The 12,913-nt window shown below is 38.1% G+C and overlaps 1 protein-coding gene across 2 annotated transcripts in view; it reads left to right on the top strand.

Annotated features, from left to right (window-relative positions):
• Positions 1-12,913, top strand: part of LOC134751884 (E3 ubiquitin-protein ligase CBL) — a 137,732-nt gene that overhangs the window by 95,081 nt on the left and 29,738 nt on the right. For both annotated transcript variants that reach the window (XM_063687430.1, XM_063687429.1), the window contains exons 2-9: positions 363-509; positions 3,016-3,159; positions 3,818-3,943; positions 5,231-5,346; positions 5,947-6,053; positions 8,917-9,026; positions 10,480-10,556; positions 11,909-12,006. In XM_063687430.1, coding sequence (XP_063543500.1) covers positions 363-509; positions 3,016-3,159; positions 3,818-3,943; positions 5,231-5,346; positions 5,947-6,053; positions 8,917-9,026; positions 10,480-10,556; positions 11,909-12,006 — 925 coding nt within the window. The remainder of the gene's footprint in view (positions 1-362; positions 510-3,015; positions 3,160-3,817; positions 3,944-5,230; positions 5,347-5,946; positions 6,054-8,916; positions 9,027-10,479; positions 10,557-11,908; positions 12,007-12,913) is intronic.

The raw sequence follows: 12,913 nt of genomic DNA, 5'->3' as shown, positions 1-12,913 counted from the left end.
GTACCATAATACTTGTTTTATTCAAAAGCTATTTGAGTCAACGTTTCAACAACTTACCACCGAAAGAGTTATCTCCTCTTTTCTGCGCCAGCAGTCTGTGAAATTTCCATCGTGTTTTGTGTTTACAAACTGTACACAACCAACAAAACCGAGTACCAAATACCATGTTAGTGTAACTAAATGTTCAAGATCATGGACACCATCCGAGCTTTTTACAATCAATCTTCTTATAATATTTGACGCAAAAACGTCGGCCGATTCTGATGATTCAAAATTTCTATGATTATTCAACCTTCCGCTCCTACAGTTTAGCCAAAAATGTTTACCAGAGCTTATTAATAGTAACCTTATATTGTCCCCAGCACCCTGGTCCCCTGGAAGCTGTTTCGAGAAGAGCTGAACAACGTGCATCCAATATCATCAGGCTTGGAAACCATGGCCCTAAAGACCACCATCGATCTCACCTGCAACGACTTCATATCTAATTTCGAGTTTGATGTCTTTACTAGGTAAGTCAAATAAGTTCGTACCTATATTTCTCATGTTTACGATTATGTAGCTCTGAAGAAGTTCCAAAGCTCCTCTTCCTGTTATCATCCAGGTAAGGTACATTGGCCCCGCTTTGCGGAGCTCCTTTTGACACCAATATCGGGTTAAAGCATGATGATTCCTATCGACCGGAACGGGTCGAGTCGGCTGGCCGCGACCATTGACCAGACTTGGCTGATTCGGCTGCGCCACGTCGCGGTGTCTAACGTAAAGTCACAGAATAAGTAATAGTATTATCATACAGAACGGCCACGCACCGCCCCGCCCCGACTCGAATTACCTCGCCCCGCGACAGCAGATTGACGGCCGTTTGCCGGCCGCTCAGTACTATTTTCAAGCAACTTACTCACACTATGACGCGTGAGCGTGACGCGTGTACAGACGTGCCGTTCACACATAGAAACGCAAGTGATTTTTGATGTATAGCGTGTCCGCCTTGTGGTAAAGTTGACCATAAATAATATACAATAAAATCTGGAGACAACGGGCATTAGTAATGAACTTTAAAGGGCCGTCACAATAGATCACCGCTTGGTCGACGTGACACTCAAAGGCCCACAACACCCCAATAACAATAATATACAATTAAAAGCATTGGTCAGACGAGTGGGGAAGAACGTCTACAAGCTCTTTCGTCATTTCTAAATCTTACGCACCACATTTTAGGCAGAATAAATGATTTACTTACTTACATAATTACGTTTGTAGGAAATGTATTTTCCTAAAATTTGATCTACCTACGATATAAGGAAACAAGCATCGTACCTACTGTGCGAATAAAATTCCTTAAATTTTCAAAGTGACTTTGGAAAAACGATCAATGCCCGTTCATGTATTGGCGTTATTTCATATCTACGCCTTATAAAACAAGTACATAATGTATTTCCCACGTAGTAAATAACTCGAGCCCCAGGGAAGACTGTACAATTAACAATATAGAACCCTGACAAATGTTTACTTACAATGGCACATGTACTTCGTTATTCATTAGACAAATACCTACAGAAATCTACCATCACATTCTAAACTTAACCTTAATACATACTTGTAAAGTCTAGTTTAATTTGCAATGACGAATCTCGTGTTTACATTGCCGGTAAATAATGTGACGATTTTAAATGTATTGTAAATTCATTTATACGTTTATGAAGCGTTTAGTATGCAAGGTGTGAAGTACGTTGCGGAATAGCGGCAACATACTTGCTATCATACTTCAAACAAAAACGCATTATTCTCTACAATAGGATTTACGGTTCGAAATCGAATAACTAGAAAGTAAGGTCGAATGGTTTAAGGGTTAAATGTGACGTTTTCAACTAAAAGGTGTCGCTAGTCGATAAGGTTGATTTCAAATTGAAGCTATATGGAAATAGCGCCTTATTGACAACCGACAATAAGTACCCTTTTGGTTGAGAATGACACAAATGTATGTGCAATAGCAATGAGAGGGTCACTTTGTTTAAAATTATTTTACGAGTCGTTTTTATTGATCTTCAGTGTATAATGGCAAAATAGTCGAAGTTGTGTGTTGCGACTAAGTATAAACCACAAAATAAGTAATAGTATCAAACAGAAGGGCCACGCACCGCCCCGCCCCGATTCGAATTACCTCGCCCTGCGACAGCAGCCGGGCTAGCACATGATTGGCGCGAGAGTATCTCGCTGCGACATAGATTACCCGTCCCCGTTTAATTCATACAGTTAGTAAAAGACGGATAGTCTATCTCGCGGCGAGATACTGTCGCGTCAATCATGTGCTCGGCCTACAGATTGACGACCTTTTGCCGACCGCTCAGTACTGTTTTTAAGCAACTTACACAATGACGCAGGCCGCGTGTACAGATGTGCCGTTCACACATAGAAATGCAAGTGATTTTTGATGTATGGCGTGTCCGCCCTGTGGTATAAACATTATGTAAAGCACGAGGTTGTTTTATGCGATAAACGCAGCGTTGAACGCAAGCGTCAACGGAATGTAGAGAAAATGACAATGCGCTCACCGCTGCCTGCGTTTACCGCGTAAAACATTGTAGTGTCATTATATTTATCTGATGTAAAATGGGTGTGCGGCAAACGCATCGCGTTTAACGCCGCGTTTATCGTATAAAACGACCGCGCGCTTTATTGATCAATTACATTTTTTTTTAACAGCGGGAAATGGTGCATTTGGTAATTCAATGCTGCGAGGTAATTTATAGAGAAGGGATCTGGCATAATTGTCATTGTTACACGGTATAATGGTACAGAAATCTAATTAAATTACAAAGCTGCGAGTTTGAATTTCACCCGAGGCGGTGAACTTTAGAGAATTAAAATCAAATTTATACATGAAAATGAATTATTTTGTTACGAAATTTCGATATACTTATATCAAAAACTTATCGAAGGCTGTATAATTTTTTATTTTAGGTATTTTCAGCAATTTTAAATGTCGTTCTTCTGATCTGCGCTTATCTTCTGTTCCAGGTTATTCCAGCCTTGGAGTACGTTGCTACGGAATTGGCAACTGCTGGCCGTGACGCATCCCGGCTACGTCGCGTTCCTTACTTATGACGAGGTCAAAGCGAGGCTACAGAAGTACATACATAAGGCTGGCAGTTATGTTTTTAGGTGAGTCCTAACCAAAATACCAAAGAAAAAGCAAACTGGCAAATTATTATGAGTGTGGTGGTTAAAAATTTGTGGGTTCAAACCTCGGATGTGTTGTACAGAGCAGAAAAATGCTAAAAGATGATTAAAAGTTCAGTCAAGATCCTTATAAAATAAAAGAGGTTATATATAGCCCTTAGTGACACGGCGGCCACGCATTTTTATAGGTAATTTAATAGTTATTTGTAAGCTTGTAACGGCCTCTAGTTACGAGTACAATGTATTTGATGAAGACCGTACTCACCTTCCCACATTGACCTTTTTAGAGACTTGCTTGATCTCGACGCGTAGGTATAAGTCTTGACTCTTTTGGTACTTCCTTATTAGCGAGGCTCGGAAAAACGCCCGTCATTTTGAAAAAACAACCCTGTTCCGTACAACAAAGACGCCCGAATGACGTCCGTATAGACTGTGAACAAACCTTTTAGACTCATAAATGGCTCCTAAACTATTTTCAAAATGACTTGGGGTATTAACCTTCAATTTATTCGAAACATTCTTACGAACTCTCGGATAAAACTCATAGATGTTTTGAAGCCGGAAACATCACTTCTTTCGTTAGACATATTAGGGTATTTACGAAGAACAATTCTTAAAAATAGGTGTTTTTTTTCTTCAGATTATCGTGTACAAGACTGGGCCAATGGGCAATAGGTTACGTGACCGTAGACGGTGAGATTCTCCAGACGATCCCGCAGAACAAAAGTTTGGTGCAAGCGCTCCTCGACGGGTATAGAGAGGGATTGTAAGTTAAAACCTGTCTTTTTTACTATTGTCTAGTCACTATCAAATGTATCCTAATTAATGTCATTACCGGGTCTAACGCGATAAAATTTCATTGTTTTACCTTTTTTTTCCACTTCATTCAAACCGTCGGAAAAAAGGTAAAATTATGAAATTTAATCGCGTTAGACCCGGTAATGACATTAATTATGTGTACAAAACGCGAATTTAAAGTGTTAAATGTATCCTAGTCGCCGAACATTAGATTAAATCAAATCTGACGAATGTTCTAGCATTGACACAAAATCCTCATTCGCTTGTCCTTTTTCCATCACTTCGGTTCAGCGCAACATGTTTTTTTCCTCCCTACCTCTCTGTTGTTCGTCATCTCATCATTCACCTGCTTTCTTTTTATATTATCTCTTACACTGTCTATCCACCTTTTCCTTGGTTTTCCTTTCCTGTTACATTCCTCCACATTCATCCTTTATCACGTACCCGTAAAGCGATTTGAACTTAGTTTTTCTGTAATGGGTGCAACTTTCAGGCTTCCTCTTATATGGTATTTATTGCTTAGTCTATTCATTCTCGTCACGCCACACGTCTATCTCAACATTCTCATAAATTGACATAAAATGTATGTAAATACATGTATGTATTACAAGTGTGAGCCATTGGCAAACTGCACAGTTGCACACACGCTATTCACCATAATGCATGCACATAATAAATCACGTAACCCCTACAATGTCCCTACTGCGTAAGTTTACTATTTGTTATATTTTAATTTTCTGCGAATTGTCCAAATGACTCCCGCTGTCTCCTATTAGTACTGCTCCGTTTATGTCTGCCATTTCGCTTGAAAATTTTAGTTGGTTAAACTATAATTTATGTTGTTACGAAGTTATAATATTTTGTTTCAAAATTCAAATGACTGTTGTTTGACATCATTCTCTCCGTTGACATTTTAAGCTTAATAAACCTTAATTGTGAGGTTAAATCTCGGCAAACATGTTGAAATGTTAAAAAGGTTTATCAATTTACTTTTAAAATCAATTATAAACTGAGTGAGCCATATACTAAAGAAAATTTGACCAAACACTTTAGTGGCTGAGGCCGGATGCGACGGCGTCTTCAGCTTTTGCGGCACCCATCCTATTTTATCCAGTATATGAAGTTTTTAAAAGGTATTTGGATATTTCTTCTTTAGTCTAGGACTTCTATTGCAGTTTATAATTTATATAGTAGTGTGACATAAAAACAAAAAAAAAAACTGATCCCTATTTGTAAAATTAACTTTATTTTTCAGCTACCTATACCCCGATGGCAGAGACGTTAATCCAGACCTAAGCAGCGCCATCATATCTCCGGCTGAAGACCATATCACAGTGACTCAAGAACAGTACGAACTTTATTGCGAAATGGGTCAGTATTGCTAAATATATAATCATTATTCATTACTAATATTACTGAAAATTTGAGAAAGGTATGTTGAGATGGTTTGGACACGTGGAAAGGATGAGTGAAAGAAGGCTAACAAAGTGAGTGTAAAAGTTGCTAAGTTTTCTGAATATTGAAAGGGGATTAGATAAGAGTGTCTTGTTTTGAGATAAACGTGTACTCTTTGCTGGTTTTAATCATTACCATTTTTAGTTTAGGTGTGTTTCAATCCAAATAAAGTTTTAATTTTTTTGACAGTTTTGTCATGTTTGCCATTTTTTTTTAGATCGTCACAAAACTGACTAAACCGGTACCAGAATCTGAGAACATTTTCAAAATCAAAAATACTATTGCTTCAGAATAAAAAGAAAAACTTCGTTATTATTTCGAAAAAACTACAGATCTTTTTTGAAAAATCCCAAAATCGATATCCTTTAGTAATCTGAATTAGAATGTGGATATAGCGTTATCTAAGTGCCCACAACACAAGCCTTATTGAGTTTATACTGTGGGACTTAGTCAATTTGTGTGATAATGTCCTATAATATTTATTTATTTATCTCATGACAAATGTATATGTTACAGGAAGCACGTTTCAACTGTGTAAGATCTGCGCAGAAAACGACAAAGACATTAGAATAGAGCCGTGTGGACATCTACTTTGTACACCGTGTCTCACCGCTTGGCAAATTGTAAGTACTCAGGTATATAACACTTTAAAAACCGCTTTTTAGAAAGTTTAAGAACTTGCATGCCATATTCGATACATTGTTAACTACAGAATACAAAGAATTCAGTTTTTTTTTTATCTGGTTTTTATGGAGGCTTTGGACACTCTAGGTGAACATGTCAGCCTCATGGGTGCTATCATAGTTCCCTACTCAAGGGAGAGGTCAATAAAGTGGTAAACACTGATTGCTTTGTCCGATATAGGCTCTGCCAACAATTGATCTGTCCATTGTGCATGGAGCCCAGACTACCAAAAATTATTTTTCTCAAGTCCGAATTCCGGACGCATTAAAAAAAATTCAGTTGATCGGCCAAATACCGCAAGTTCTTGCAACGTCTAAATGGGGTAAACTCTCGCGTTTTCATATTTCATATTTTTATTCATTAAATATATACAACAAACTTTTCACTATTTCTAATTATACATTTTAATTTAAGCCAGCGTTTAAAGACATAGTGTGCAGTAACAGCCCAAAAAGACCGGGGCCTGTGCTAGGGCTAGTTACAATATATGTGACACAATTTTAGGGGTTTTTAGGGGTTTTGTTTTGATACACATAATTATTTATTTTCACCTTATCCGACGTTGTTGTTCCAGTAGTAAGACAAACTTACAGATAGGTATCCAAGTTGCGGAGTTTCCTTAAATTAGGGGTGTTACGAAAATTTAACAAGAAATAAAGTTTATATTTTGAAAATAGACTTTCCTTGTTATCAAAGTATAAGAAGTACGAAAGTATTACAATTTAGGATACTTTCCAACGGCACTTCAGTAAGGATATCGACAAAATACTCCGTGATTTGTTCCTCTTTTCAATCGTTGCCTTAGGCAGGTCGAAAAGGAAAATCTGAATTATCGCAGCTTTATCCAAATCTAAAGAAATAATTGTTTCGTTATTCATTTTGTGCTTCCGCGTATTTAATTATCTCGAAACGTGGGTTTTCCCTTGTTCATTCCCTAATGGATTCATTTGAAATGTTAGTTGATACTCGGGCGGATGTAGGTTTACCTAAGGCCACCACGTAGTAGAAATAACGACAAACGAAAGCTAAATTTTATTTTTATTTTTAAGATCTTTTAATATAGCTACAGTTGCATTTTACATCGAATGTCTGTAGTCGGACCAAGCAAACTCTGCATAACATTTGCAATGACGAAGTGTGGTTATGCCATCATTAAAACATTAAGAGGATAGTGAACGGCAGAGAGCTAATTACCAATTCGTCCATTTTCCCGTTTCGTCGAAAGCGACGAATGCCATCGAATACCTATAACTTAATGACGCAGCGGCCCAAAATGAGTCTTGGCCTCCGACACGAGTAAACGACAATTAGCCTCATGCATGAAGTTTATATTTGAACGAAATATGTTTTATTGCCATTTAATCACTTAAAATTATAAATAAAAAGTACAAAAATTTGCCCGCGAAAAGCTAGTGAGCGAAACGCTCGAAACGCCACGTGACGTCACGCGTTCGACAGCGCGTCGTCATTAGTAGCAAACGTCAGTTGGGCCGCCCAACGTGTGACGTCATCACGCTCCGTCGAATTCGCGCCAAAAATTATGAGCGTTTCAACCGCTCAAAAATTTTCAACATTTTAAATATTTTTTAATCAAATAATGTTAAGGTTTACAAAAGTATTTTTATCATTTCCGGTGTTCCAACGATATAAATTATGAATCCAAAAATAAAAATAAATTCATGCATGCATTGTCTCGATCCTGCGCAATCTCCCGCCAGTTGCCAGTCCCGCGCGATGACGGAAAGTTCAAAATAACTACTTTGCGCCAAGGCGTTTTCAAATGGCTGCCCTATTTCAATTTTAATATTTTTAATGTCAAAACAAACAGCGATAAATCAAAATAATGAACTTACACGCATATTACACCTTTCATACATGTCGTGCGCAGATAGATAGGTACTCAAAGGATTTCCTTTTAAGGTGTTAAATTTTGGTCGATATCGTGTCTGCGATCTTCGAGCTACCAACAGAACTCTATACTCTAACCAGAATCAAAGATAGATATAACTCCGTAATAGATGTTTACAGTCTAAGGAAAAAACGTGCCTCGAAAATCAAGAAAATTTGATTCTCGTTCAGAGGCCCCACTAGGTTTGGCCCACTGTCGTATAGATGGCGTTGACTGTTTCGTTTGTTATTTAACAATTTTAACGCATATCAGTGAGAGAACATGGGTCAAAATCATAAAAATAATTAATGCATTTAAAAAAATCATTTATCTATATTTAAATACATTTTATCGTATTTTTATAAATCTTAATTTTTAGTTTTAAAGTGTGACGACAGATGGCAGTGAATTTACTGGGGTTACAAAATTTACTATGACAGTACCGCTCTAGTATAAGTTACTCTATGCCAGAATTGAAGACGCCTAGTCTTACTAAGATGGCATATAGTCGAGAAATTCGGACGGGCACCGCCGTGGCGGGGTGGCCTAGGGGTTCATGGCGTTAGCCGCGATAGCAAAAGATGCCGGTTCGAATCCGGCCTTCACCACTGGAGGGCTTCGTCAGTTTTTCTTTAATATATGACATCTATTACAGTTTTTAATTATAGGACATTCTTACACAGATTGACTAAGTACCACGGTAAGCCCAAGGAGGCTTGTGTTATGGGTACTCAGACAACGATATATATAATATATAAACTGTACTCATCACACAAACAAATGCCCTTACCGGAATTCGAACCCAGGACCATCGGCTTCACAGGCAGGGTCACTACCCAGTAGGCCAGACCGGTCGTCCTGTTAAATAAATAAATCATTACCTGTAAAGGTAAATTTATCATTATCTGTTTCAGGACTCGGAAGGTCAGGGTTGTCCATTCTGCCGCGCGGAAATCAAGGGCACGGAGCAGGTCGTGGTGGATGCCTTCGTACCCCCGAGACCGCCTAACACTTCAGGCGAAAAGTAAGTTTTAAAGTTATCTTCTTTGAGGCTTGTGGCGACTGTCACTGTCGACGTAGTGCCACAATAATCTAACAGATGGCGTTTGGGAGCTAGAACGCGATTAGCTAGAAACCTACATTGCGCTTACGGAGTTTTAAATGTCACTTACTTATATAATATATACAGTGTGGAAAGAATGAATGGGTCCTGAAGGGAAAGTGCCTTAAAACCTTAAGTTGGCTCATTTTGCTCAAAGGAAACATTCTTTTATTTTTTAAAGAAACAAAAGTGCATTCAAAGTTTTTTTGAAATTCGCTTGTTTCACCAGGGAATCGAACCGACAAAAAAAAATAAACGCCATTTTATTCTACTTTTCGATACAGTTAATGTTAATGATAACATTTCTCCAAGAAGCATTAGGCCTTACACTTGTCTGTCGTACAAAAGATCCATAAAATCGAATATTTAGTAGTCAAGAATATTTTTAGACAAGCAAAAAAAAAACTGAATGCAGTTTCGTTTATTTAAAAAAATAAAAGAATGTTTCCTTTTAGCAAAATGAGCTAACTTAAGGTTTTGAGGTACTTTCCCTCAAGGGCCCATTCATTCTTTCCACACTGTATACAAAATTCTGACTATCTCAGTGGACTTTGCTCCCCAGGCACAACACCCGCCTGGAGAGAGTACCTACTCTCTGCCTTTCTACAGGCTAATTCGAATTTACACTTGACATCAAAACGATATCTCAATGATAACATTCCGCGTGCGTCTCGTGCGCGCTAATACATGTAAGGATGCCAATCATAACTACCTGACATCATTTAGATGTCTTGATATTCAGTGTGCGAATTGGCCTATCTGTCGCTACACACTGGACTACAGCATATAATGATAGGGCCCACTGACTATCAGTCCGCCGGACGACATCGACCTGTCAGTTGTTCGGAACGGAAATTTTTGTTCTAACTGACAGGCCATTTTCGTGAGCAGTGAGCGCCTTAATAACGGATGAAACAAGGCACTGATATAATCGGCCAGATTATTTACTTATCCAAATTTTTAGCGTTCGCGTTTAAAATTATCTATCACAGTCTTATCGTTCTACGTGTAGACTAAGGTAGAGACTAGGGATGAAAATTCCGGAAAAAATCAAATGTTTTTTTCGGGAATTTTACAAAATTTCTTTCTTTTCGGTTTTTTTCCAGTTCTATTCAGAAAAATTAAATACGTCACACACAATGCCACTGATGAGTGATGACAGTGCCAATGCCATAAACAAACACATAAGACATGCAACCTTAACCTACCTATTTAAATTCCTAATTAAGCATATTGAAAAATGCATTGTTTTTCCGCAATTTTCGCGGTTTTTTCAACCACAGATATGTCTCCACTAGAGACATATCTTTGGTTGAAATATTAGAGAGGAGAGCTTAGTATTTTTGGTCACCTAATAAAAAGTTTTTTTTTTTAGACACACAAAGATTGCTGTTAAACCAGTATCTTCGAATTCGTCGGGTTCATCAGGGTCGTCGGGTTGCAATGGATCAAGTTAGTCATGCATTCAGAATTCTAATTTGCCTTTTCTGTTCCTGAAAGTTTAGTGCAGATCAAAACTAAGTCGGCAGCGGTAGGTACCTAATTTTTGGGAACGAAAGATTACTTTTGTTTTTTGTCTTCCCCGGCTTTTTGCCACAGCTCATGGGGTCCGCTTGGAATTGGCGTAGGTACTAGTTTTTACAAAAGCGATGGCCATCTGACCTTGCAAAACCCATATAAAAAATTAGACCTTACTAGCTTTTGCCCGCGACTTCGTCTGCGTGGACTTAGTAACCGCAGCTAGAGTAAGAATAGCGCCTGGAAAAATTCTCATAGCAATCTAAATTTCAGCATATTATGCACACAAATTAGCAGGCACTTCGTTAATTTTCTCAATTCCACCCCGCTTTTTATTTTCTTAAGGGATGATTTTCGGGATAAAAACTATTCTATGTCCTTCTCAGGGACTCAAACTCTCTCTATGCCAAATTTCATCTAAATCGGTTCAGCGGTTTAAGCGTGAAGAGGGAACACACAGACAGACAGACAGACTTTCGCATTTATAATATTAGTATGGATTAGTATGGATTGGGATTAGTCCGGTTTCTACATGAAACTTCGAGCAACGCGGGCTCCCTACTACACGTAGGAAGGGAGAGGCCAAAGCGATATCTTACCGTACAAATTTTTCTGCCATTTTGTGCACAGTCGCACATCTCACCCACTTACATACAAAATCCAAACTGTAATGACGACACAAACACATAGAAAATGACACACTACACAGACAAATCGTGCACACCTCGATCTGTTATTGTGTACGGACGAGTCACATTTTCACCAAATAATTTTAAGTCGGATTTGTCGCTCGACTGATCCGAAGTTTTTACTGGGCGAGCAAAATCGATAAATCCAACAATTACATGTGACTAAAATAATAATGAATTTGATGTTTAAATGTAATTAAACGTAATAATATGTAGAAAAAAATACTTACATGTGAAATGTAACATCTTTTTGTAAATTTGATGTATTCGACTTCTTTTTACAACAAAAAACCGAGCAACTAGGCATTTTTTTTCTGCTGCAGTGATCACTCGCGCAACTGGATTCGGTCTAGTTTAAAATCGTAGCGCAACTAGTTTTATTACCCGCGCCAAATTTTCCAGATTAGTTTCTCATGTACCTCGGCAGAGGGGAAATAGTGCGAATGCCGTCTCTCTTCCTACGTATAGTAGGGAAGCCCGCGTTGCTCGAAGACATGAAATTCGAACTCTTATTTCTGTTTTTTTTTTCTAAAACTAATTCATATAAAAACAGGATACATTGACGTTATAAATTATAAAAAAAACGAATATTTTCAGGTGTGGACGTCACAATATCGAGCAACGCGAGCGCCAACGGCTGGTCGTCCAGGAACACCACGTTCAACGGCCTCACCGACGACATCGACGATGCAGAGGTAACTTTATTGCTATAGCTTCAAAGTTCATTTTACAATGGCGAGAACTGGCTAATATCAATGGATGCTATGGGTCGAATGAAGAATAGGTAACTTTATTGCTATCGCGTTAAAGTTCATTTTACAATGGCGAAAACTGGCTAATATCAACGGATGCTTAGGGTCGAGTGAAGAATAGGTAACTTTATTGCTATCGCGTTAAAGTTCATTTTACAATGGCGAAAACTGGCTAATATCAACGGATGCTTAGGGTCGAGTGAAGAATAGGTAACTTTATTGCTATCGCGTTAAAGTTCATTTTACAATGGCGAAAACTGGCTAATATCAACGGATGCTATCGGTCGAATGAAGAATAGGTAACTTTATTGCTATCGCGTTAAAGTTCATTTTACAATGGCGAGAACTGGCCAATATCGACGGATGCTAAGGGTCGAGTGAAGAATAGGTAACTTTATTGCTATCGCGTTAAAGTTCATTTTACAATGGCGAGAACTGGCCAATATCGACGGATGCTAAGGGTCGAGTGAAGAATAGGTAACTTTATTGCTATCGCGTTAAAGTTCATTTTACAATGGCGAAAACTGGCTAATATCGACGGATGCTAAGGGTCGAGTGAAGAATAGGTACTTTATGGGTATCACGATAAAGTTCATTTTACAATAGGCTGGCTTTTCGTTACGGATACTGATTGACCGCAAACATTGTAAAAAATAGGTTAGATACGTATTATGGGTATGTTCCCTATAGTTTAAATTTCCTATAGTTCTTATTTTTTCAAAAAGCAAATTTAGAATAGCATACTACTGTATAAGTACTGTCTAGTCCCTGTTATGATCATAAGCGGTCATGATATGCAATTTCATGATTATCTACATATACTTTCTCAATCTTATTAGGGTTCCGTACC

This window comes from Cydia strobilella, chromosome 23, assembly GCF_947568885.1.
Source record: "Cydia strobilella chromosome 23, ilCydStro3.1, whole genome shotgun sequence".
Taxonomy (NCBI): domain Eukaryota; kingdom Metazoa; phylum Arthropoda; class Insecta; order Lepidoptera; family Tortricidae; genus Cydia; species Cydia strobilella.
This window is presented reverse-complemented; position numbering and strand designations above follow the sequence as displayed.